This window comes from Cryptomeria japonica, chromosome 3, assembly GCF_030272615.1.
Source record: "Cryptomeria japonica chromosome 3, Sugi_1.0, whole genome shotgun sequence".
In the NCBI taxonomy this organism is placed as follows: Eukaryota; Viridiplantae; Streptophyta; class Pinopsida; order Cupressales; family Cupressaceae; genus Cryptomeria; species Cryptomeria japonica.
This window is the reverse complement of record NC_081407.1, coordinates 789,622,505-789,648,277: the sequence shown is the minus strand read 5'-3', so window position 1 is coordinate 789,648,277 and position 25,773 is coordinate 789,622,505. Positions and strand designations below refer to the sequence as shown.

Sequence of the window (25,773 nt, the reverse complement as noted above, 5' to 3'; positions counted from 1 at the left end):
AGATTTATTTCCACATTAAATTATTCACTTAACGCACTTTATTATATTAAAGTGACTTTATTATTATAATGTTACTTTAGAACTTTATAATAATATTAAAATATTAAATAAATCACTTAAGTCACTTAAACTTTAATATCTTTTGATGTACTTGTTTGATTGCTAAGCCGTCTGAGCCAGGAGTCGACTCTCCCTGTTCTCCATGTGATTGGATGCCTGTCTAAAAATAGAAACCCTGAATAGTGACTTACTATAAATAGTAAGTATGTGGAACTGAGTCTAGAAATAGCTGCAAAGGCCCAATCAAGGTCGACACTGCTAATAAGCTCTGCTCAGGTGTCTTTCTATTAATAGGAACCCTAACTCTCCCAAAATAGTAACTTACTATAAATAGTAAGTGTGCCAATCTGAGTCAAAAAACCTGTGCAAAGGCCAAAACCTGAATCCAGCTGAAGAGTAATGTCTCTAATCACCAAGTAATTGCCACACGAGGCCCTCTATCAATAATTATTAGCCTACGAGGGTCAAATGATAGGCTAATTCTTACAAACTCTGATGCTCGCAAAATGGGGACATTACAGTCCGCCCTCCCTGAAATTGCTTGTCCCCAAGCAATCTCCACTGCAAAGAAACTCCAATCCTCGGGAGGCCCAAAAGGAGAATTGTGAAATGTCCCACACATCCTTAACCGACTCCTGTAGCACCAACATAAACATAGTTGCGCACAATATTCCTGGATCCCAAACCCGGAATGGAAGTCTGCCAAGCCTAATACCCTCTGACTTCCTCTGCGCTACTCTGATCTCAACTTCACCATGCCAGAAGTGGTGAAGCCAACCAATGGGGCCCATCCAATACACTGTGCCAAACCTGTCGCCTCTTGGATCCCAAAACAACTGAACCCCACATCCATTCGCCATATAGAGATAAAAATATCTGGAAGCGTCTATAACACAATATCTCTCTACAGCTCTCGGTAAACTCCCATGGATGTGATAACTAACCAAACCATCATGCCCACTGACACCATAGTCATCCTGTAACCATGTACCCATAAGAAAACTTTGTGACATAGAAGTAGCAAACCCTGTTGGATACATATCAGCATTATGTATAACTGACAGCTGTCCCTGCAAGTAATCCCCCATAAACTGCTGAGTCGGGCGCTCGCAACTACTAATCCCATCTTCTGAAGATGATGAATACCCATCCCACAAAGGATGGCATCTCGGAGCCAATCCACACGGATGCATCATCAAGTCCTCTGTGTGCGGATCAAAAGAAAAATGATGAGCACTCCTCACTGTGTAGTCGCGGTAAAATGCTCCAACCTCTGTCAATGGCTCGTCACTAACAACACTTGAATCGAGCAGCTGATCCCTTTGATTCTGAAAAACAACAAGCTGGCATCCAAAATCAGCTGCATGGGATGAAGTGACAGATTTGCTTCCAGGAGATGGAAACAAATCAACATGGGAGCCATACTCCCAACTAGATGACACTCTGCAAATGCCCTGTGAGGACGGAGTAGCGTTGTGTACTACCACACAACTCTCAAGAGAATCCACCATTGTGACACAAGAGCTACCAGTAAACTGTCCTGCATCAACTGTCACAGTACTGACCTCAGGAGAACTTGATGCAACTAGTGGTTCTCTACTGCTCTCAACCAAGGTACTCATCCCAGCTGAAACTTTCATACCTATATCTGTGATAGATGTAACCACATCTTCACTACAACCAGTGGATATAAAATCCTCATCAACTGCCTCTGTATATAACTATACTATATCTGCAGTTGGTGGAGACTGTGCCAAACTCAACTCCTCGGTAAGCTTCTCAATCTGTAACTGTGACTCTTGAAGAGCCAACTCGGCACTCTGCAATGAGTCCATAGTCACCTCAAGCTCATGAGCGAGCTCATCGACCTGCTCCTCCTTTCCCTTCAATGCATCATAACAAATGCAATCCCACTCGAGAAGAAAATCCCTATCAGCAAGTAACTGCAAGTAATTCCGTTTCATTATCCCAATAGCTGCTCGGAGTGCATGGAACTCTGCCAGGGAAAGGCTACTATCACCGTGCTCATATGTCTCAGGAGTACTCCAACCAAAGGTCGCCAACATTTGTCGAGCGACATCAAAATGCTCCAAAGCTGTAGCAATCATATCATCATTAACCTTCAACTGCCCAGCCAGATGATGATACCCCTGTGACTCATTCTTTCCACCCAAATCTGCACTATGGTATGAAACTGAATCAACATCACTCACCTCGTGATCAACAACATCATGTGTGCAATCAATTGTGCACACATCAATATCTAAGGTATTACTGCTATGTACCTCGTAGGATGGCTCAACTGGCAAGGTAGAAGTTGTTGTTATGACAATATCTTCACACACTTCCACTTCCAAAGTAACTACATGGCCATCCAGCTCATGATTCTGGGATCCGATGCCAAGTCTTGAATCTTCAAACTTGTTTTCTAAGGTCTGATCTGAAAAATCAGACTCTAAATGACATGAATCCACATCACACATTACCCCATTAGTACCCAAATCTCGAGTACCTTCATGCGGCAACTTAATAGAAGCATCTTGCACATGTGTAGTCACTACTCTCTCATGCTGATGCAAAATTTCATCACTGCTGTCATGTAGATCAGAACTCTTATGAGCCAAAATTCCCATGCAATCCTCATTCTTGACATTTGTATCACGAGTGCCAATACTCAAGGTCACTCCCACAACACTTTCTGAACTTTCCATGACTTTCAAATCATCATTATGCTCAAGTGCAAGGCTGCTGTCATGAAAATCAGACTTGTTATCATGACTGTTAACAACTTCTTGAGTGCCAATAATCACCACATTCTCTTCAAGTTTCACCTTTTTATCCTTAAAAATAGATGTCATATACTGAGCAATTCTATCAAGTTTTGCAGGGTGTGAAATCAATTCATCCAGCTTCTTCTGGTTTTGTTTTAACTTTTCCAATGAGGAATACACTTGCTTCCTATTCTGGTCCAACTGATTCTGGGTACTTGAAGTAACCATGATTAACTAGCTGAATCAATATACCCAACAGGTTGGCAGGAAACCGCTCTGATACCACTGTAGTATCCCTTGGCTAATCTGACCCTGTTTTGCTTATATGAACACCAAGGAATATTGTCAAACATTTGGCATACAACGTTTGAAGCCACTGTAGTGAATTCTTTATTTGTCTTCTTTGGGTTTGTAGGCTGCAAATGAAGTTATGGAAAGCTTCTAACAATGCAAAGTTGTTATAGAAATGATATACTAGCTGTTTTAGACCTTTCCACACATATGTAATGACTGAAATTAACTAGTACAGCTAGTTGACATTAAGACAAACACTTGTCATGCATCCGAAAGTACACCTACAGCCATTAGGCATTTAAGCAAATAATTGGCATGAAAGCTAAATGGCTGATCAATGTTGAATGTGGAATATGCAAATTATATCTCCATTAAACATATGCAACCTCCAAATATTTCATGATATAATCTTAATAGAAAATGATGCAATGAAGTAATGATTTTCTAATACAATGACCATAGATAGAAAACCTGGTATTTCAATGGCTGCCTTGATATATATTGGTTTGATTCTCCTCATATGCAAATCCCTTGTCACATATATATAGCTGTTCAACCTCTCTAAATCCCCTTCTATAGAACTCCAACTACTGTAGCGCACTGTTCATGTGCACTGTTCACGGCATTGTAGCGCACTATTCACGGCACTGTTCATGCGCACTGTTCACGGCACTGTTCACGCGCACTGTTCACGGCACTGTTCATGCGCACTGTTCATGCGCACTGTTCACGCGCACTGTAGCAGCAAGAACAAACTTGCAATCTGCTCTTAAAACCTTGAATAATTTGTTGATAATCTCTCCCAACAAGAATGATATAACTCCATGTGCCAAAGAAGGATGATTCACAACCAACTATAAATGTTCTTCAACAATAAACTTCAAACCCTTGTAGAAAACTTCACCAATTTGCACAAATAAAAGAACTGAAGTATTCTTTCCCACAACTGCAATAATTCAGGTGTTATTTCACACCTTCAAAATTGCTATCAATAGGAAGTTTTCGTTTCCTATGATCAAAGAAGAAAATTGCGAAAGCCCTAGGCTCCACAATAAAAATCAATCAAAATACTATTCATCAACTGGATGCCGAGAATGAACTCTTGCCTTTCCTTTTAATCTTTCCTTAAGAGAGCTCAAACACCTTCCTGGCCAATGTGGGATAAAAGATTTATTTCCACATTAAATTATTCACTTAACGCACTTTATTATATTAAAGTGACTTTATTATTATAATGTTACTTTAGAACTTTATAATAATATTAAAATATTAAATAAATCACTTAAGTCACTTAAACTTTAATATCTTTTGATGTACTTGTTTGATTGCTAAGCCGTCTGAGCCAGGAGTCGACTCTCCCTGTTCTCCATGTGATTGGATGCCTGTCTAAAAATAGAAACCCTGAATAGTGACTTACTATAAATAGTAAGTATGTGGAACTGAGTCTAGAAATAGCTGCAAAGGCCCAATCAAGGTCGACACTGCCAATAAGCTCTGCTCAGGTGTCTTTCTATTAATAGGAACCCTGACTCTCCCAAAATAGTAACTTACTATAAATAGTAAGTGTGCCAATCTGAGTCAAAAAACCTGTGCAAAGGCCAAAACCTGAATCCAGCTGAAGAGTAATGTCTCTAATCACCAAGTAACTGCCACACGAGGCCCTCTATCAATAATTATTAGCCTACGAGGGTCAAATGATAGGCTAATTCTTACAAACTCTGATGCTCGCAAAATGGGGACATTACACCTAATTAGACTCGGAGGTTAAATTTTCCCCCCTTTTATCGGTGCAATTTCCCCCCAAATTATTCAACGGAGGTTTGGAGGCAACGCCACTTGCGGGGTCCTAACATCCACTATTTAATCTTTATCTGCATTTAATTGATATTTTCTACATGCAATTCCTAACATCCACATCATTCTTGGACATATTCACAGTTTATTCCACTTAAAACAAAGACTTTTTAAATTTTTTTGGCTTTTTTATTGTTGCCTGGGCGACAGAGTCCAGGCCTCGAGACTCGGCGAGTCTGCCAAGACCCAGCCAGACTTGGCCAAGTCCGAGTCTAGAGGCCGCCTGTCCTGGGCAAGGGTGACCCGCCTCAGGACTCAGCGAGTCTTGCCAAGACTCGCAGAGTCTTGTAACTATAACAACTAACAGATGAAATGGTTAGTTTGATAATCGTTTTCCTTGATTAATATTTGTTAATACCTAATCGTGATTGAGACTTAGTTCTTCTTGGAGGCGTATGATCAGATCGTTCTTTGGTATGAATGTTTACCTTGATCATATGCTGGCCGCCATCTGATGATGTCTTTATTCACAGCTTTAATGTTATTGGTATCCTTTGATTTGGATGTCTCCTCTTATGTGTTCTATCTTGGATATTGTATCGGCTGTTCGTAGTTGGAATTTTGACTAGAATGAATCATGTCCGAATATGAGTTTGTCGATTGTGAGGATGCCACTTATCTGGAATGATCTGCTCATCACCCTATCCTTTTATGCATTGATGCTTAATGATATAGAAGGGTATGATTGTGGGCTGGTGTATGGATGAGGGTAATCCTTATGTTTGGTAAGCGTGTACCTTTAGGACTCCATTTATTTCTATGGATTCTTGCAAGTCTTTATATCATCAAGCTAACTATCTTACTGCAGGTGTATCAAGATTCACTTATGGGCTCTTCCTATTAAGGCATGGCTTCTCTTTATTCTTGAAGGGTTTTTATGTTTCATGGTGGCACTTTTATCTTGTCTTGCTGAAAAGAACATTCATTCCCTTGCTTATTTATTATACTTTGGAGAAGATGAACTATGTAATTAACTAACCTATAATTTCTATACTTAATTAGCTATAATTCTTATTACTTGGTTGATCAAGACCGCACCCCTGATCATCTAACTGTAAATATTGTGTTTCTATTTAAGTCACTGATGGGGATATCACACTCCAACTAAACTGTATGATAAAAATATAAGCTTCCAGAAGAATGAGAAACTCTGAGATTTAAGCAATAATATTAATTTATAGTGGTAAATCATGTCATGTTTTGCTGTTGTTCATTTTGTGTCCCTCTTTATAAAAGAATTAATTTACCTTTTCATAGGTACATACTACATACCATGTAAACAAATACACCAATAACAGTATGAGTAATGGTTATGGGAGTGCACACAGCTGGTTTTAAAATTGGTGCACTTGAAACATGCCTATATTGGGTAGTCACATCCCTACATGTATCCTATGATTATTTTGAAATTTCTAATGTTTTCAAATAATTAATGACTAAATGTATGACACAAATCATGAATGCAACCTGTACCCTTTCCACCCAATATTTGGGAGTCCACGCTAGGTGCCAGATGTATCCCCACATTCCTGCACCCAATTAACCTTGGTATGAGCACAGGTAAATATCAGAAGTACACTTTTGGGGAAAAACAATGGCTGAAAATTGAAACAAAACAAGATGTTATTACTTACAGGCCAAAGAAAATTTACAATTCTTGGATTCTTGTGCTTGTTTAAGATCAAGTGGAGATTAGAGCAATTAAAGTCAATAATAGTTATTTTTTTTCTGTAAGTTCTTAGATCTGCATGTAGCATGCATCAATGGATCAAGAGTTGAGCGCAATCCCTGGTCTAGTTTCAAAAGCCTAATAAAACCAGACAATTATGTATCATAACCTACTGTTCCTTTGGACTTACATCTTTGACTATGAGCTCGTCACAAGTAAGATTAAATGATATGCTCAAGTTATCTTCTACCATTATACAAAACTGCAACTGTATACTCCATTTTTAAAATGAACAAGTAAACTCTCGATATGTAAAAAACACCTTATAGAGTGTCAATATTGAGATTCCTCAACCAGTCTTCAATTGTAATGAAAAATTAATATTGCAAGACGAACCAGTTCAATTGCTCTCATGTAATTCCAAGGCAATAAAAATTGCTTGAGTTGGATTCAAATGTTCTGCCTTTAAAAAACAATGCAATAAAAGTCTAAAGTGCATTCAATGATTCCCAGATTGAAAATTATATCAATTTTCAAGAACTTCAGTGGTCGTTGACCAGGATTCATGTTAAGATCAAGTCAAATATCTGCACAGATCATGAAAGAAACAAATTACCATTAAAATATGCATCACATGGTGAAAAAAAAAACTAGTTGTAATTTGCTGCAAAAACATTTATACACCAAATTAATATATGCATGAATTCGTTAAGAATTAATTACAGTGTTTTTGTAATTAGCATGTGAATTCAATATTTGCATGCTAAGATTAAGTAGCTAGAGAGAGGCCATTGCTATGTATATAAAAAAAGAAGCCAAATTGTCAATCAAATTACAAACAAGAATAGCATACAAAATAATAGGGTATTCAAAAGATCAACAATTATTGAAAGGAAACAAAAATGGGTCCAGTTAACCACATACAACTTACTCAAAATTGATAAGCATCACTTTAAAGGAACATGTACCCCATTTGTAAACCCAGTGATATCAAATGCAGAATTTAGTGTTATGTGCATGGGATTTTTAATTCCATGCATAGAAATTGGTGCACTTGACCGAGAGATTTAAAATGTAACATAAAAATTTAAGGAACAAACATGGGTCAAGTCATCCATGTACAACTCACTCAAAATTAGTTATTGTTGATGGTGGTTTTTGCACAACCAACTCTGAGTAAATGAATCATAACTTAATCCCTCTTGAAAAGTAAGAAATATTAGTCCAAAGTTCCTTTTGACTTAGGTCTTGACCGTGTGATAGAGCTAAGTGGTATATGTGAATCATTTACAGGCCTTTGCTGGTATGATTCGGATTAGGCTGAAAGAATGATAAAAGCACTGCAAAACTAACATTTCACCACATTGTGCAATTTTTAGGTCAATGAAATGCAACATATCGTTACCAAGATCAGAGAATTCATTGTAGAACAGCAGGCATGATCCTTTGATTATCACAATTAGCAAAATTACAAAATACTTGTTGAGTAGAAATGCACTTTGAAGAGATAATAGGTTCATTGCATTTCAAAAACTGATTCTAACCCCTTAAAAAGTTGCTAGAGATTATATAAATAAGACCCTGGGCTTCCATGATTTGTGGATCTGACAAGGCTGAACTGAAATTGAAACTCAAAAACTCAGGACTTAAGCAAAAACCAACTACCAATCACAAGGCAAGTGGGCAATTCTAGTGCCACTTTTCAAAAAGAAACTCTGTTGATTTATTAATCATTACATTTATTTAAAACAAATAGACAATGAAATGAATGTCTAAAGTTATTAAGATTCTGGAAAGTTCTCAGAGAAGGTGTTGATGACTTCATTTAGATCACTCATGCTAGGACCTTTTTGGTACTTCAACTTTAGTACTTGGCAAAAAGTTGATTTTCTAGATTTCCTGTAGCTCATCCAAGTCAGAAAACTCTTGAAATTTTTGGATTGACACCTTTGCCTATGCTATCTGATCTATTGACTCTTCAAATATTGATTGGTGTAGATAATCAGCAAATTCTTTGACTACCTTGGTAGGTTACCTAACCAATCAAGGTGTTTCCCAGAACGAACAAGAAAGATCCTCAACAAACTTTTTGCTTTAGTCATTACATGGTCAGTGAGGTTCCTAATTCTGTTAAGTTTATCTTTGTGCTTCTTTAGCACCTTGGCTCTCAACTGACTGGCTTTCAGCCATTCTTTTGGTTTGCCTTGATCATCATTAAAAATAGTTGCCTTGATCAGCTCCGTAAAAGGTGTTACCTTTATTTTCTGCAAGACTCGGATGTAATATTCCCATATCATCAGGATTTCATCCACTTCTGACTCCATCTGATGAGCCAAACTAGCTTCATCATTTCTTTTCTGATCACTCTACTCCCAAGTTCCCGCAAATTCTTTCCATTCCTTTCTGCTGAGAGAAGGCCCTTTGGGTCTGGATGCTAAGAATCCTTATTCAATGTTGCTTGCAAAATTGGTGCAGGTGTAGCAAGCTGCAAAATCAATAGGTGCAACTAAATGATTGATATATGCAATTAACTGTGCCACTTGGGATTTCAGCTCTGCTTTTGTGTTCACATCTTACTGAATATGTGTCAAAATGGTGGATACAACAAGGTGCAGAGACTTTTTTTTCTCCCTTGCAAGTCTGAGTACCCAAGTTGACCTCTTAAATCTGGCTGTCTCTTAGTTTGCAATGTTAGCTTTTGGCTTATCCACTGTAGGAATAGCAACTTGTGCTATCATGTGTCCTTTCTCATCCATAGTCAAGGTGGAGAGCCTCCTTGCCCTTTTCCTTCAATTGCTCGACGATTTGAAATCCTCTCCAAAAATTGAAAAATCCTCTTCCTCAGTTTGGACATGTCCTTTTTCTTTTCTGCACAGTATGGTTGAGCTAGACTGGGAAGCTGGATGCATCACCTGATGACTATCGGGGAGGAGGAGTGGTCCTAGCTTCTTCAAAATGCAATTCCTTCTCTTGGTGGTGTTTGGAAGAGAGATGTGGAGAGGCAATCTTCTTTGTTCTAATGGTGTCCTAAGAATCCTCACAGTTACCATCATCACATTGTTGCAAAATTTTTGTGTTTACTACATTCTCCATATTTTCTTTCTCTGAGATTGATTCAAAATGGATACCATCAACACCTAGTGTCTCTTCCAGTTCCTGATTAGGGGGTGAAGGAATATGAGAGTCACGAGGTAGAGATGAGTGAGGTGGAGATGGAGGAGGAGTAGGGACATGAGATGAAGGAAGTGGATATGGCAAGTTCACCAATGGAGGAGGTGAATACCTTTGAGGAGATGGAGATGGAGATGGAGATGGAAGGGGAGATTCATGAGGTGGAGAAGAAGAGGAAGAATTAGGTTGTCGAGAGGATTGAGAAGGGAGAACAATCTAAGAACATATTCTCATCTTCCTTTGAAGAAAAATCTCTTCCTTTTCTTATTCTGTAGTTCCTAACATAGGGAAAGGAGATACCAACCACTGTTTTAAACATGTTACCATGTTGGCTACCCTATTGTCCATGGGTGGGTCCTCATAGATAGAACAAGCCACATTATAGATAGGCTGATTAAATGCTCTGTCAGTATTATACACCGGATGTAGCCTCTTCCCATCATCTTTCATTTTATTGGGAATTTTTCCTATTGGGCAAGCCCTCATTATTTCCAATGATAATCTGCAGTAATCCATGAGCCTAGCGATCCTCCAAAGTTGGTTAATGTTTGTAGAATGCCCCTACAATTGGGCTTATCTTTCCAATGGGGTCGAAATTGTTTCTCTTGTCCCCATATAGGTCTATGGTTAACGGTGCCATTTCTATTTTTGTTGTCTTTGCATTTTGCAGGTTGGTACAAGAGTAAACAACTATCTTGATGGGGAAAGAGAAACCATATTTGTGTTTACCAATGATAATTTTGTGCACCTTAGGATAAATTTATCACTTGGGTACTTAGGTAGCTTATACGGTGCTTTGTGGAATCCAATCACTCTGATGTAAGGGGATATTTTGAATTGGATGTATTACCCCAATTCTTCAGTTTTGTTGTTGCCTCCATGGATAATTTCTTTGCAAAGTCTTTTACTAGTTGTTTAATGATTGCACAAGAAAAGGCATCGTTTACCAAACAACAGTTCTTTCAGCTTTCTTTCAAGTCCAAACTTGGATAGTGGTGGTAGATTCTTACATTTCCTAACTAGAGAGAGCCCACCCATTTCAATTTAGGGAAGGTGGCCTGATAAGACAGTAAATATACCAAGTATGGCATATAAAACTTAGTGCTCTTCAACACATCCTTCAATTGATCATGCAGATTGCCACTTATAATGGTGGGCCAATCAATTTTCTTTCCTTAAGTAATTTTTAGGATATAGTGGCACATCCATGGGTAAAAGTCCCTAGCATTTGAATTCCCATACACCATGCTGAGTAATATGATTTGATCCCTGACATCTATCTTGAACGAACTCCTATACTGCACCTTTGCAATCATCAATGCTAATTTTCTGGGGTTGAGGAGCAATTGGTTGTTGATGAGATTGAGGGCTGGTTTATTCTTTTGTTCATAATAGTTCAAGGCCTCCTTTAAGTCAATGGCTACATACTCTGGGGATATTGGTATGCCAAATACCTTTTTAATCATGTCCAAGCTTATATCGAAAACCACCTCTCTTGAAAGACCAATAATTTTTCTATGCTTGGGGTTGTAATGTTGTGTACAAATCAAGACCAATTCAGATGATTGTAGAGATACTAGAAAGGCAGTTGCTTCTACCAATCCAAAGATGGTTAATGATGTTGCCATAGTTGATCTATCCTCGCCATCTTGCACCCGCAACAGGAACTCATCCATTTCAACAGCCCAAGATCAGTGTCTCCTATCTTGGTGTAAGGGGGAGACATCTTTGAGGGAGGATGGTAGCCCTTGTATTGATACTTCATCTTTACTCCTTCCTGCATTTCATCTGCATGCCCAAACCACTAATTAGAAATTTGAAAACTTACAAGGCTTTAAAATTCCTCATCGGGCTTCAGGAATCAATCTTAACCTATGTGTAATGTCCCCACTTTGAAATACAAGTTAATGGAAAATAATAATAATAAAATTTAAAATTAAAATATACAAGTATAATTAAATATAATTAAATTTTAATTAAGTTAATGAATGGTCAAAAGACATGAAATGAAAAGTTGTGACTCCCTCAAACATGAGATATAAAATGGAGAAGAGAGCCTCATTTGAGAGGGATAATTTGGGGGAATCGGAAGTGAAGATCTGATTTAAATAAAAAGTGCAGATCTGATTGTGAAAGGTTGTGTCCCTCTCAAAGGGCAGAAGTGATGAAGAGTTGCACTCTTTCAAAGGGTGCTAATGGTGAAAGGGTGTGTCTCTTGCCAAAGGACATCCATAATGAAGAGGTGTGACCTCTCCCTCACATTGAGAGATATAAAAGAAATGAATCAAAAGCATCTAGTGAGAGGACCATGGATCATATCAGATCAGAACTGTTATTAAGTTACAGGAATTGGCAGCCTGCTTGTAAGGAATATTACAGTTTCTAATCAAAGGGGTAGACATCGATTAAGAATAACATGTAATATCCCCATTTTAGCTCAACATGGTTTATGCTTGGTTTAGCCTATCACTGGGTCCTCGTAGGCTAATATTGGTGATTAGAGGACCTTGTTGTGGAGTTATTTGGCTCTCCAGAGGGCAGTTGTTTGTTTATCATCTCCAGATCCTTCACATGTTGTGAGGCAATTGATATTCAGGGGTTTTTGGTTCTATTTGCATATACTTACTATTTATAGTAAGTTGGACATTAGAGACCCACCTTACTATTTTTAGTAGGGCATCCATATTGACAGTGGGAACTGTGGGCTAGTCAGTGATGAAGTCAAAATCATTAAATAATGATTTTTAATGGAGTTATGACATTTAATTATTATTAAAGTGTTACTTTAATAATAATTAATTATTTTTAAGGAATTTTATATTGACTTCATGTGACTTTATAATTGAGGGGTATTTAATATCATAAAGTCATAATATAAAGTGTGAACATTAAATGACTTTATGATAAAAAGGTCATTTAATGATTATAAAGTCAAGTTATTAAAAAGTGCATTTAAGTTATATTGGGGGGCCACTTTAAGAGACGATATAAAGTTATATTAAATGCTTTTAAAGTATACTTTATTATAAGTGATAAAGTGTTATTTAAAAGGGAGATATAAGTGATTAATAAAGTATACTTTAAATTATAATGTTGTGCACTTAAAAGGAGATGAAATTAAAGTGAAATTAAGGGAGATGAAGTCAAATACGAATTGAATATTATATAAAGGCTTTTTGAAAAGGATTTCATTTCATTTGATCATTTCATACTTATGCTTTTGGAGTTTGTTGTGTGGAGAAAAAACCACAAGGGTTTTTTAGCCACCTTCTTATTGCCCGATTGTGGACTTCATTCAGGGGTTCAATCTCTGCTTATTGGAGAATAATCATCAAGGGTTTGAAGAGTTTGATGAGTTATCTATTGCAGACATGAAATTCATAAAGGCTGTGATTATCAGTGATTTAGGAAGCATTGAACAGGCCGTACAGTTGCTGCTTGGACAGGCCATACCACCTCCTTACTAGCTGCAGATTCTAAATATATTATTTCTGCAATTATAAATCAGAATCCAAGCATTTGTTTGTTGAAGAATTCATCTATTGCTGATATTCATACTTTCAAAGGGTTTCAAGGCATGTATTACCTATGAGTTCATTAATTGTAACTCCTAGATTTTCTGGGTATTGCTGTTTTAGACAATAGGGCTTATTTAATGAGCTAGGGCGTCATTATATTGTGAAAATTCAGAGTATTGAAGCTGGTATAAAAATCTAGAATTTTCAGCTGTCTTCAATTCAATTTCAGTTTCAAGTTGGAAAAATTATTATTGCAATATCTTTTATTTGCTGCATTATATTGTCATATCAAACATTACAAATATACCACATTCATTCATCAAAACAATCACAAACAAAGCAGAAAATTTGTATTTACAAGAACCCTCCTGGAGAGGGTTCACTACAGTGATATCAGAGCGGTTTCCTGCCATCCTGCTGGGGTTTGAATTGAATTTTTATTGAGCTCACATAGTTGATATTTGAGTGTTTAGCACTCATTCACTTCTTAAGATACATTATTTTCTCTAGTCAAGTTTAATTATGGGTTCAAGCAGTGGAGAAATAATGGAACCAGGTGATGGAAAATGGTTAGCAAGGACGTTATATGAACAAGGTAAAAAACTTAGCAAATCATCACAATCCAGAGTTGATACATTGTGTATTTTGAGTAGGTTGGAAGAAATTTTAAGTCTTGTAGAATAGTCACCTTCAGCATTGCTTCAGATAGCAATGGGTCATGCAGTGACAGCGTTGGGTGAGCATAGGTACTTGAGGCATAACGATAGTGAGATCAGGCTTGTTGTTGCCCTATGCTATAGTCAGTTCATGAGGATCACAGTTCCTCTAGTTCCTTATTCTGGTAACACCATGAGAGAGGTTTTTCAACTGATCATTAATTGTATGGCTGGGATTGGAGACATTGGAAGTCCTATCTACGCACGGAAGGTTAAGGTCTTAGAGATAATGGCACAAATTAGATCATGTGTTGCCATGCTTAATTATGACCAGCATGATCTTGTGTTGCAGTTATTCAGGCTTTTTGTAAAGTCCATTAGTTCGGGCATGACAGGTGTATACAGGACTACATGAGAGATATCATGATCTCCATTGTGGATAACATTGATGTCATATCCTAGCCCATTATGACACTTCTTTTAGCAGTACTCAAGCATGAGAAATTAACTTCTCCAGCTGCTTACGTTTTGGTGTGCAATGTCTTTGAACAGTGTGAAGACAAGCTGAAACCTTATTTGATTGAGGAGGAGCAAGTACATGAAAAGAAGGTGAGATTTGTGGAGAATGTGGTGATTATCAGCACTCAAGAAGTTGTTATCAGTCATGATAACAAGTCTGATTTTCATGACAGCAGCCTTCCACTTGAGTGTAATGATGATTTGAAAGTCATGGTGAGTTCAGAAAGTGTTGTGGGAGTGACCTTGAGTATTGGCACTCATGATACAAGTGTCAAGAGTGAGGATTGCATGAGAATTTTTACTCATAACAGTTCTGATTTACATGAAAGCAGTGGCGAAACTTTGCATCAGCATGAGACAACAGTGACTACACATGTGCAAGATGCTTCTATTAAGTTGTCACATGAAGGTACTCGAGATTTGAGTACTAATGGTGCAATGTGTGATGTGGATTCATGTCATTGTGAGTCTGAATTTTCAGATCAGACCTTAGAAAACAAGCTAGAAGGTTCATACATTGACATGGAATCCTAGGATCGTCAATTGGATGGACATGCAGTTATATAGGAAATGGAAGTGTGTGAAGATATTGTCATATCAACAGCATCTACCTTGCCAGCTAAGCCATCCATTGAGGTGCTTAGCAACAGTACCTTGAATGTTGATGTGTGCATTGATGATAACACGCAAGTTGTTGCTAATCATGAGGTGAGTGATGTGGATATAGCCTCATATCACAGTGCAGATTTTGGGTCAGAACACTTGCATAGGAGTCATTGGTTTTAGGGTCCTCATCATTTGGTTGGGCAACTTAAGGTTAATGACAGTATGATTGCCTCAGCTATTGAGCAATTTGATGTTTCGCGACAGATGTTGGCTACCTATGGTTGGAGTACTCCCATGTCAGATGAGCACGATGATAGTGGCCTTTACCTTGCAGAGTTCCATGCACTACAAGAGGCCATTGGGATAATGAAACAAGATTACGTGCAATTACTAGCTGATAGGGATTATCTTCTCGAGTGGGATTGCACTTGCTATGATGCACTGAAGGGAAAGGAGGTTGATGAGCTCACCCATGAGCTTGAGGTGACTATTTTGAGAGCGCTCAGTCAGCCCTTTGTGAGTCACAGTCACAGGTTGAGGAGCTTACGATGGTGTTGAGATTAGCACAATCTTCATCATTTGTGGACAATTGAGTTTCCTATAGCGGCACTTGGTGATGAGTTTACACCCACGGGTTGTAGTGATGGATGTGTTGAAGATGTGGCTACATCTGTCACTGATGCAAGTATAGATGACATAGTTGGGATGAGTACTTCGATTGAGAGCAGCAAAGAGCCACTTGTTGCATTAGGATCTTCTGAGGTTAGTACTATGACCGATGATGCAGGTCAGATTGTTGATAGCTCTTGTGTGGCAGTGGTAGACTCTCTAAAGAGTTGTGTTACTACACGGCGTTCCTCCATCCACTTCACATGGGACTTGCAGAGTGTCATCTGGTTGGGAGTATGGATCTCATGTAGATTTATTTCCCTCTCCTGGAAGCAAATTTGTTATTTCATCCCATGCAGTTGATTTTGGATGCTAGCTTGTTGTATCTCAGAGTTAGAGTGATCAGCTGCAGGTCTCAAAGGATAAGGTTGACTCAGCCTTATATTGATTTTACTGCACAGATTCATTTGTTGAGTACCTTCTTGAGAGTCCTGAGTTTCGGGAGGGTTCATTTGGAGCCACCAAGGATACTCTCATCTGAAGTTCTCTCGCCATCAGGCATGGTGTGGGAGTAATTGTAGATACTCTAACTACAATGCTTCCTGATAGAGATTTTGTGATTGGGTTTGCAGAGAAGGTTACCAAAGCCACTACCCAATTAGCTATTCGGGATCAGAGATTGGAGCCATCTCTTGATTCCAGTATTGTTAGTGGTGAGCCCTTGACCGAGGTTGGAGTGTTTTATTGCAACTACACAGTGAGGAGTGCTCATTACTTTTCTTTTGATCTACACACGGAGGACTTGATGATGCATCGGTGTGGATTGGCTTCGGGGTTATACCATCCTTGGTGGGATGGGTATTCACCATCTTTAGTAGATGGGATTAGTAGCTGTAAGTTGGTGGGGGACTACTTTCAGAGTCAGCACGTCCATGGCAGTTTAGTAGAGGATGGAGATAATGGTTGTGATACAGACACCTTCAGTAGGTCTTATCTCCACAACACGGATGGATGTGTATAGACTGCACTGGTATCCAAGTGGTGACAAAGTTAATGTTGCAATTTGGATAGGTCCCATGGGTTGGCTTCACCACATCTAGCATGGTGAAGTGGGGATCAGTGTTGAGAAACGAAAATCTAAGGGAGGTTTACATGGCAAACTTCTTTCCCGGATTTGGGATCCCAGTATATTATGTTGGACACTCGCCAGTACGTTGAGGGATCCTTTGTGTGCATTAGGGTTCCGGTTTACGTTCAATGGGGAGTATTTCTACATGTACATGGTGTGGATTGTTGGTAGTCTCATTTCAGGTTCTCATGTACATGATTTGTTTCAGATGAACAGTGCAGTTGTGCATGTGTTAGATGATATGTATGGCAGCTTATCTTGTGCAGTTTTGGGAAGCAAAGATTGTTAGTCTTCAGAGGTGCTTCCACTTGATGTTCATGTTCTTGTGACACCTGTTGTTGAGTTTGATTTAGTTTGGTAGGTCTTGTCAGTTGTGTTGTTGATGGTGTTGCAAGAATTGCTTAGTGACAGCAGGGACATTACATAGTTCTACCCAAGGGATCCTAGTAGAGTTGTGGTTACTCTTTAGGTAGAGTGCAGTGAGCTTCCAAATGTGAGATTGCTTGGGGGCAAGCAATTTCAGGCAGGGTGGACTGTAATATCCCCATTTTAGCTCACCATGGTTTATGTTTGGTTTAGCCTATCATTGGGTCCTTGTAGGCTAATATTGGTGATTAGAGGACCCTGTTGTGGAGTTATTTGGCTCTCTAGAGGGCAGTTGTTTGTGTTTTCATCTCTAGATCCTTTATATGTTCTGAGGCAATTGATATTCAGGGGTTTCTGGCTTTATTTGCATATACTTACTATTTATAGTAAGTTAGTTGGACATTAGAGACCCACCTTACTATTTTAGTAAGGCATTCAGATTGATAGTGGGAGTTGTGGGCTAGTCGGTGACGATGTCAGAATCATTAAATAATGATGCTTAATGGAGTTATGACATTTAATAATAATTAATTATTTTTAAGAAATATTATATTGACTTCATGTGACTTTATAATTGAGGGGTATTTGATATCATAAAGTCAAATTATAAATGTGAACATTAAATGATTTTATTTGACTTTATGATATAAAGGTCATTGAATGATTATAAAGTTAAGTTATTTAGAAGTGCATTTAAGTTATATTGGGGTGCCCACTTTAAGAGATGATATAAAGTTATATTAAATGCTTTCAAAGTATACTTTATTATAAGTGACAAAGTGTTATTTAAAAGAGAGATATAAGTGATTAATAAAGTATACTTTAAATCATAGTTGGACTACTCGTGACTCAGCTCGACTCGCCAAGCCCCTGGGGGAAAAACTCGGCAACTTAAAAATACGCTTAAATTTAATAAAAAATGCATTTTTTTGCAAAATTTAATGAGAAGATGCATCCAATGAGTCAATAAATGATAACACAAAAGAAACAAGCTGATTCTAGATATATTTAAATGCAAAGTGTCTACAAAATTGCATCCTCATGAGGAATGCTGATGGCTAGAAGCCTCAAAGCAATATAGTAAATAGTTTTTGTAAAACCAAAAGTAAATACATCATTACAAATTATAATTACAACTTCCTCTTCCCAGCTTTAGCAAAAACTTGGGGAGAGGTAGAACTAGAGGGTCTAGTCCTAGAAGTTTGCAGTGGGCGTGACTGTGCCTCCTCTCTCTATATGGATGGCTCATCCTCCATCTTGGATGAAGCTATGCCTCCACCTGCTTTTGGCACTGGCAATGAATCCTCATCCTCTTCCTCTTCCTCTTCCACTTCCTCATCAATTTCATCCAGCCCAAATCCACCCCCCTCCTACTCCATAGCCTGCCTCTCCAAATCAGTGATGTCAGTGTCGAAAAACAATGGAGGTTGCTCCTGTGATGTCCAATCACTGTAAGGATCTATATCATCCAAGTCAATTGGACCACCTTCTACTTTCTCTACCTTCCTTATGCGCAATCGAAGATTATATTGCACGAAGACAAGGTCATTGAGGTGTTTCTGCGCTAACTTGCTCCTCTTCTTTGTGTGGATTGTTTCAAACAAGCTCCAATTGTGCTCACAATTGGATGAACTGCAAGGCTAACATAAGACTCTAAGGGGAAATTTTTTGAGATGTGGGGTGTTTCCACCCCAATTTTACCACCAAGCATCTGCAAAATAAATAAAATGGAAAAGTTAGAAAGCAAAGAGAAAAGAGAAAACATAATTTATCAATCATTTTAGATCCCAAAATCCAAATCGCAAATGTTATACCTGGGGTTTGAGTGGTTCTTCCTCTCCTAACCAACTCTGAAGAGAATAGCTTACCCCTTACTCCCTCATAATTTTGGAGCTCACTCACAATGAGGTCTCTCTCCTCAACATTAGGTACCATCCTCTCAATGCATGTACTGAGGCCCTCCATGACCTCTCCATTCGGATCTGAGTAAGAACCCCCGAACCTAAAACAAGGGTTGAGGAAGTACCCTGTTGCATGAATGGGTTGGTGGAGCTGATCATTCCACCTCCTATCAACAATTTCCCAAATGGGATCAAATTTGAGTCTATCCCCCTTGTAGTAATTTTTTATAGACTCCTTGGCCCTATCCATGGCCTCATAAAGATATCCCATTGGGGTTTTATCCTAAGTCACAAGGTTCGAGTTTGAATTCGAAATCGGCAACAATAAAATTCGAATGAAATTCGATGAGGAAAAAAATTCGAAAAAATTCAGATTAAATTCGTCTTATATAAATTTAATTTTTTGAATATAAATAACAAATTAAAAAATAAAATAATATTATATTAAATTTGAATATATTATATATTATAATAAATAAGTATAAAATTTTAATTTTAATATTATTACTATATAAATCATAAATATATCAAATATACAACTTTAATATATATATTTGAATAACTATATTAGATGTGTGTAGTAGGTAGACATATCTTTACATATTTTTAACATGTACATTAATCTACATACGACTTTCTTAACATAGGAAAACTCTAATACGATTTTAATTTAAATCAAACATTTAAGAAATATTAAAAATGTTGAATCACTTCAACGCACAAAACTTTCATTCGCTTATGTTCCGTAGATCCACCTATGCGCAGGTTTCGCAATAATTTGTTGATCTTAACCTCCCCCCAATCCCTGCTAGAGGGATTTCTATGTCCGTGCCTGGAACTACCCAAACGGGGAAAACACTGAATAAAAGTGGTAAAAAAATGTTTTTTAAATACAGTTTATTGAAAAAAAAAAAATGCCCTATACCTGTTCGAATATGAGACGAATTTTAACGAATTTTAAGTCATGTTTTGAAGTTCGCCGAATTTCGAACTCAATGGTTGAAATTCGGCGAACTTTGTGACTTAGGTTTTATCCCCATCCACCAAGAGAAGAACTCGAACCAAGGGCTCTGACACCTACAACTGAAAAATACAAATTGCAAAAAGATTAAATAATGAAGTTACAAATTAGTATGAGAGACTTGAATCAAGAATAATAAAAATTTAAAAATTAGTGTTTTGAAGTTACCTTTACAATCTCTGCAGCCCTTTGTGCAAATTGGTTGTCGAAGACTATGCATACGACAACCTCTCCTTCAGGCTTCTTTGAATAAGGTGAGTTAAGCCATTCTCCACTCACAAACATTTGTTTCAAACGAGTCAATGCAGCAAGAAGGCTTTGCAACGTTAAGAAAATAGTTGCAAACCTTGTCACACCATCTCTCACCAAATCTTTCCCTTGGGTGTGTTGTCTCATCAAATTTAGGACCCAAGGGTGATTGTAAATATATTTGGTGATCCTCCTTGCATCTTCCACAACTGGAGTCACCCACTCAAGCTTTCCTATGTCCTCCAAAAGAAGGTCAAGGACATGTGTTGCACAAGATGTCCAAAAAAGAGTGTTGTGCCTCTCTTAGAGGATTCTTCCTACAAAAGAAGAATTTATTCTTAAGAAAGATGCAACCAAGTAAAACAAAGCCACAACAAATGAAAATATTGCTAATGCCTAAAGGTGATAATTCAAAAGGATTCTACCTGCTAACACATATGCTATTGCATTATCTGTGATGATTTGCACCACATTCTCTACCCCCACCTCCATGATGACATGCTCCAACATTCCAACCAATGTTTCTGCATTTTTCACCTTGCTGGAGGCATCAACAGATTTCAAGAGCACTACATTGTCCTTGCCAGCAACCAAAAAATTGATGATGGTAGAGTTCTTGCCATCTGTCCACCCATCAGAAAGAATGGTGCAGTCATAATTTGCCCATTCAATTTTTTGTTCCTTCATCACTTCTCTTGCCCTAGCAACTGCATTTGTGAGCAACCTGTAAGAGCAAAGTGAAATTAGGTCTTAGTACACAATTTTGATTTAATAAACAAGAAATCTAAAAAATAATTAAAAATGAAATCAAGTGGACTATGTAGTAATTTACTAACCTCCCACTCAAATCCTTGCGAGAAGGGGCCTTGTACCCCTTTCCTGAAACTGTCGTAGCAGTCACCAAATTGAATGGAATGTTGTTGAAGTACCAAAAATCAAATGCTGCAATGTCGGTTTTCTCATGTACCTCCCTATTCCATCCAGTGGCCTCTAATGATGGTTGTGCTCCAAGTGTGTTCCTGGGCACAAAATAATCACCTATGGACCCTGACCGTGATGATGGAACAGTGTCAGGTACTCTACTAGAGGAAGCAGAAGTGATGGGTGAGGTGGTGGTGGGTTTGCGGATACGTGGGCCACGTCGAGAGCCTACTATGCCCTTAAGTGCTTCTTGTTCCTCTTCAATGTCAATAGAAACACCTTAAGATTCAGCTATGGCTGATCTCATGGCTAGCTTTGCCCTCTCCCTTTACAATTTCTTCTCTTCCCCAGTTGCAAGTAGGGAATTCATTTGTCTTTTTATTTCTTCATTGGTCCCAGGGCATGTTCTAGCATCATGCCTGTCTATTCCCGCGAGGTGGTATTTGAGGCGGTTGATGCCTCCATGATGTATTTTCTCACACTTTATGCATATAACTGACCCAGGATCGGGTCCCTCATAGGCATACCTCCATGCCCCATCTCTAGCACCTTTAGGATGGGTGCCTATATATCCAGATGGGCATGGATCTAGTGGCCATTCCTCCCTTGCCATGATTAATGCTTACTTAACCTACACATATAAAGTGAAAAAAAAAGTTAACATTTTAGTTAAACAATTTAGCAAACTATCTACATTAGTTTAAATAAATTTAGACATCATTCAAAGTTTTTTTAAAAAATAGTGTTCGAATTTTTTTTTGAAAACTAGAGATTCTTCAAAAAAATTGTGAAAAATTCAACAAAACTTGTCAAATCTAATGTTAAATCTTGTGCAAATAACTTAGAAAGGATTTAGACTACCTAGGAATCACTTCTAATTAATCTAAATGCAACAAAAAATAAACAAATTGTTTTAAAAAAGCATAGAAAAAAAATTTAAAAACTAACCTGGGAATCTGATTTTCCTTGAAAAATCACCTCAAATCCCCTTAAAATTCACTTGAAATGAGCAAGAATAGTTTGAAATCTCCTTGCTGGTCACTCTTCCCCCTTCTCACCAAAAAACCCAGCTCAAAAAATGAAATACAATGAACTTTTGACGTTTTCTTGTTATGTGCTAGCGCGGCCGAGTTTTTGGCTCGGACTCATTGAGTTTTTGCCAAAAACTCGCCAAAAATTAAAGTGAAATTAAGGGAGATGAAGCCAAATACCAATTGAATATTATCTAAAGGCTTTTTAAAAAGGATTTCATTGTCATTTGATCATTTCATACTTATGTTTTTGAGTTTGTTGTGTGGAGAAGAAACCACAAGGGTTTTTAGCCACCTTCAGCCATTGGAGAACGAAGACTCTTCAATGCTTATGCAATTCTGAGCCTGTGCAATACCAACTGATATTATTGCTCGATTGTGGACTTCATTCAGGGGTTCAATCTGTGCTTATTGGAGAATAATCATCAAGGGTTTGAAGAGTTTGATGAGTTATCTATTGTAGACACGAATATTCATGAAGGCTGCGATTATCAGTGATTTAAGAAGCATTCAGCAGGTCGTACAGTTGCTGCTTGGACAGGTTGTACCACCTCCTTACTAGCTGCACATCCTAAATATATTATTGCTGCAATTATAAATCAAATTCCAAGCATTTGTTTGTTGAAAAATTCATTTGCTACTGATATTCATACTTTCAAAGGGTTTCAAGCCATGTATTACTTGTGAGTTCATTAATTGTAACTCCTAGATTTTTTGGGTATTGTTGTTTTAGATAATAGGGGTTATTTAATGAACTAGGGCGTCATTATATTGTGAATATTCAGATTATTCAAGCTGGTATAAAAATCTAGAATTTTCAGCTATGTGTTTTCAATTCAATTTCAGTTTCAAGTTGGAAAAATTATTATTGCAATATCTTTTATTTCTTGCATTATATTGTCATATCTAACATTGCAAATATACCACATTCATTCATCAAAACAATTACATACAAGGCAGAAAATCTGTATTTACAAGAATCCTCCTGGAGAGGGTTCACTGTGTTGTCCTCATTTTTGTTTTCAAAAATGAAGGACCATTACATGAAATTTTTGTCAAAAAATGAAAATTTTACTCTATGGCATGCTTCCCAAGGTAGAATTTTGCCTAATCCTTGGACTGGCTTAATCCTCAGTCTGTCCTCAAACCACGTTTCAAATTTCGTCGTATTTTGGGTTCGTTTGCTATGTCTTTACTTCAATTTCGGGTTTTTTCTCCCTGACTGCAGGTGGGAAATTTTACTTGAATTGCAAGTTTTAATGATTTCTTTTGTTTTGGTCTTTGTAGGGAAATTTTTGGCTAATTACAAGTGCACTTTATTGAAAAAAGAACTTGTAACTTAACTTTTATTTCCCCCTTGATGCCTTTTTTCTTTTTAAGTTATCATAGGGATTTTTTGGATAAGTTACAAGTTAATTTTAAATTGCATATTTATAAATAACTTGTAATTCTTTTCTAAAACCCCTATTTGTCTTTTGCTTGTAATAGGGATTTTAAACCCCTATTACATATGTGCAAGTTATTAAAACTTGTTGTATGGATTTTATTTTCCCTTTACAAGTAATTTGTAACTTGCACATCTCTCTCCAAAACCCGATTTTGCCTAGAAATGGAATAAAGTGACATTTTAAACTTGCTTTTTTGCCCAAAAACCCGTTTTTCTCCATAAAGTGCAAATTGGGGAATTTTAAACTTGTAATTTCATTTCTAAAACCCGATTTTGCCTTGTTGAGGATAAAGTGACAATTAAAACTTGCTATATGGGAAATAAAACCCGATTTTTTCTATTGCATGTAAAATTAAACTTGCATTCTTTTCCAAAAACCCGACCAGCCAAAGGAAGGCGATTTTATTGGAAATTTGAAGCATTCTTTGTGGAGAATTTTTGGGAGATAGAAGGTGTTTGGGATTCTTCCCTATTCTCATGCATTTGCAAACACATCACGCCATTTGAGGTGTATTATTGTTGGTTTTTTGGTGTTGAATAAGCCACGGATCTCCAACCTCCTAAGTCGTTTTTGCTTGCTGTGCTAAGGCGTTGAAGTTTGAAGGAGATTTGACCCCTTCTTGGGCCATTTTATTTGCTTTAGGTGCCACGTTTTTCTGCTTATGGCGTTTTAGTAAAAACATGGCTACGGTTTCGGATTGCAGTTAATCTCTATTTAATAGCTATTCTTCCTTCTTTCAAAGATTGATCATCTTTTGAAGAGGCATTTTTAGATTGAAACAAGGTATGATTTTTTTTCTTTTCTTGTTTTCTTGTTTTCTTATTTTCTTATTTTTCCTTTCTAATTATAGATTTGTATATATGTTGACTTTGCCCCAAAAATCGGTTTTGTGAGAGAGATTTTCCCCTTTGAAAAGCAATTTTTGAATTGCATTGTTCTTCCCCATTTTCCTTGTTAAGATATAGCCCTCATGAATCTAACTAATGGTAAATCGGTTATTATCTGGAGAGTGATATATTAAAAGAGCATACAGTTTGGAAATTAAACATAAACAAACTAATTGTTATGAACGGTTGCCTCCGTAGGGACATGTCCATACGTGGCAACTGCCACGTATAGACATGTCCCTACGTAGGCAACCTTTCCTCTTGTATTTAAACCGGATTCAATGATGGAGACAATCAATAACTCACGGCAATCAGTCTTCCAGAATCGCTGTCATTTTTCTTCAATCCATATTTCACAACATGGTATCAAAGCCAGGTTATTAAGAGAATAAATTAGACAGCCATATTACTCATAAGCATTTATCGGAAGTAAATAACAAATTAACGCAGAGGATATATCCGACTAAGAAAATATTCAAAATGTCAAGTAATATGAGAGTGGAAGATAGACTCGAAGGAGCCTCCAACTTCGTTTCCTGGAAGATACGAATCATTGCCATTCTTGAAGAACTAGAATTAGAGTCTTACATAGAAGAAAATTTAGACATGCCAAATGATGAACCAGAGAAATCTACCTGGAAAAGGCGTAATAATAAAGCAAAGAAAATAATTATTGACTCAGTCAAAGATCATATTCTTCCATCTATAGCCAGACTGCCTAAAGCATATGAAGTATTTAAAACCATTAAAAATACATATGAAGTTAACAATGCGAGCAGAATGTTAACCTTGAAACAACAACTTTTAAACATAAAGATGAATAAAGATGATACAATATCTACATACTTTTCAAGGATATCTGAAGTAAAAGACCAATTACAAACTATTGGAAATGAGATAGATGATCAAGAAATTTCTCTCATAGCCCTAAGAGGATTACCAATTTCATGGGAATCCTACATTCAATGTATTAGCAGAACACCCCCCTTACCCAAATTTGAACAACTTAAGAATGAGTGCATTCAAGAGGAATCTCGACTAATCTCAAGAGGATTAGGGACAAATAAAGAAGGAGAAATCCAAGCACTTAATA

The 25,773-nt window shown here is 37.4% G+C and overlaps 1 protein-coding gene across 2 annotated transcripts in view; it reads right to left on the bottom strand.

The window, feature by feature from the left end:
• Positions 1-6,584: 6,584 nt before the first annotated feature.
• The window catches only part of LOC131069601 (uncharacterized), a 58,188-nt gene continuing 38,999 nt past the window's right edge, over positions 6,585-25,773 (bottom strand). For both annotated transcript variants that reach the window (XR_009112149.2, XM_058005128.2), the window contains one exon: positions 6,585-7,235. Coding sequence is in view for 1 of the 2 variants with exons in the window: in XM_058005128.2 (XP_057861111.1) it covers positions 7,212-7,235 (24 nt within the window). In the remaining variant the exon portion in view is untranslated. The remainder of the gene's footprint in view (positions 7,236-25,773) is intronic.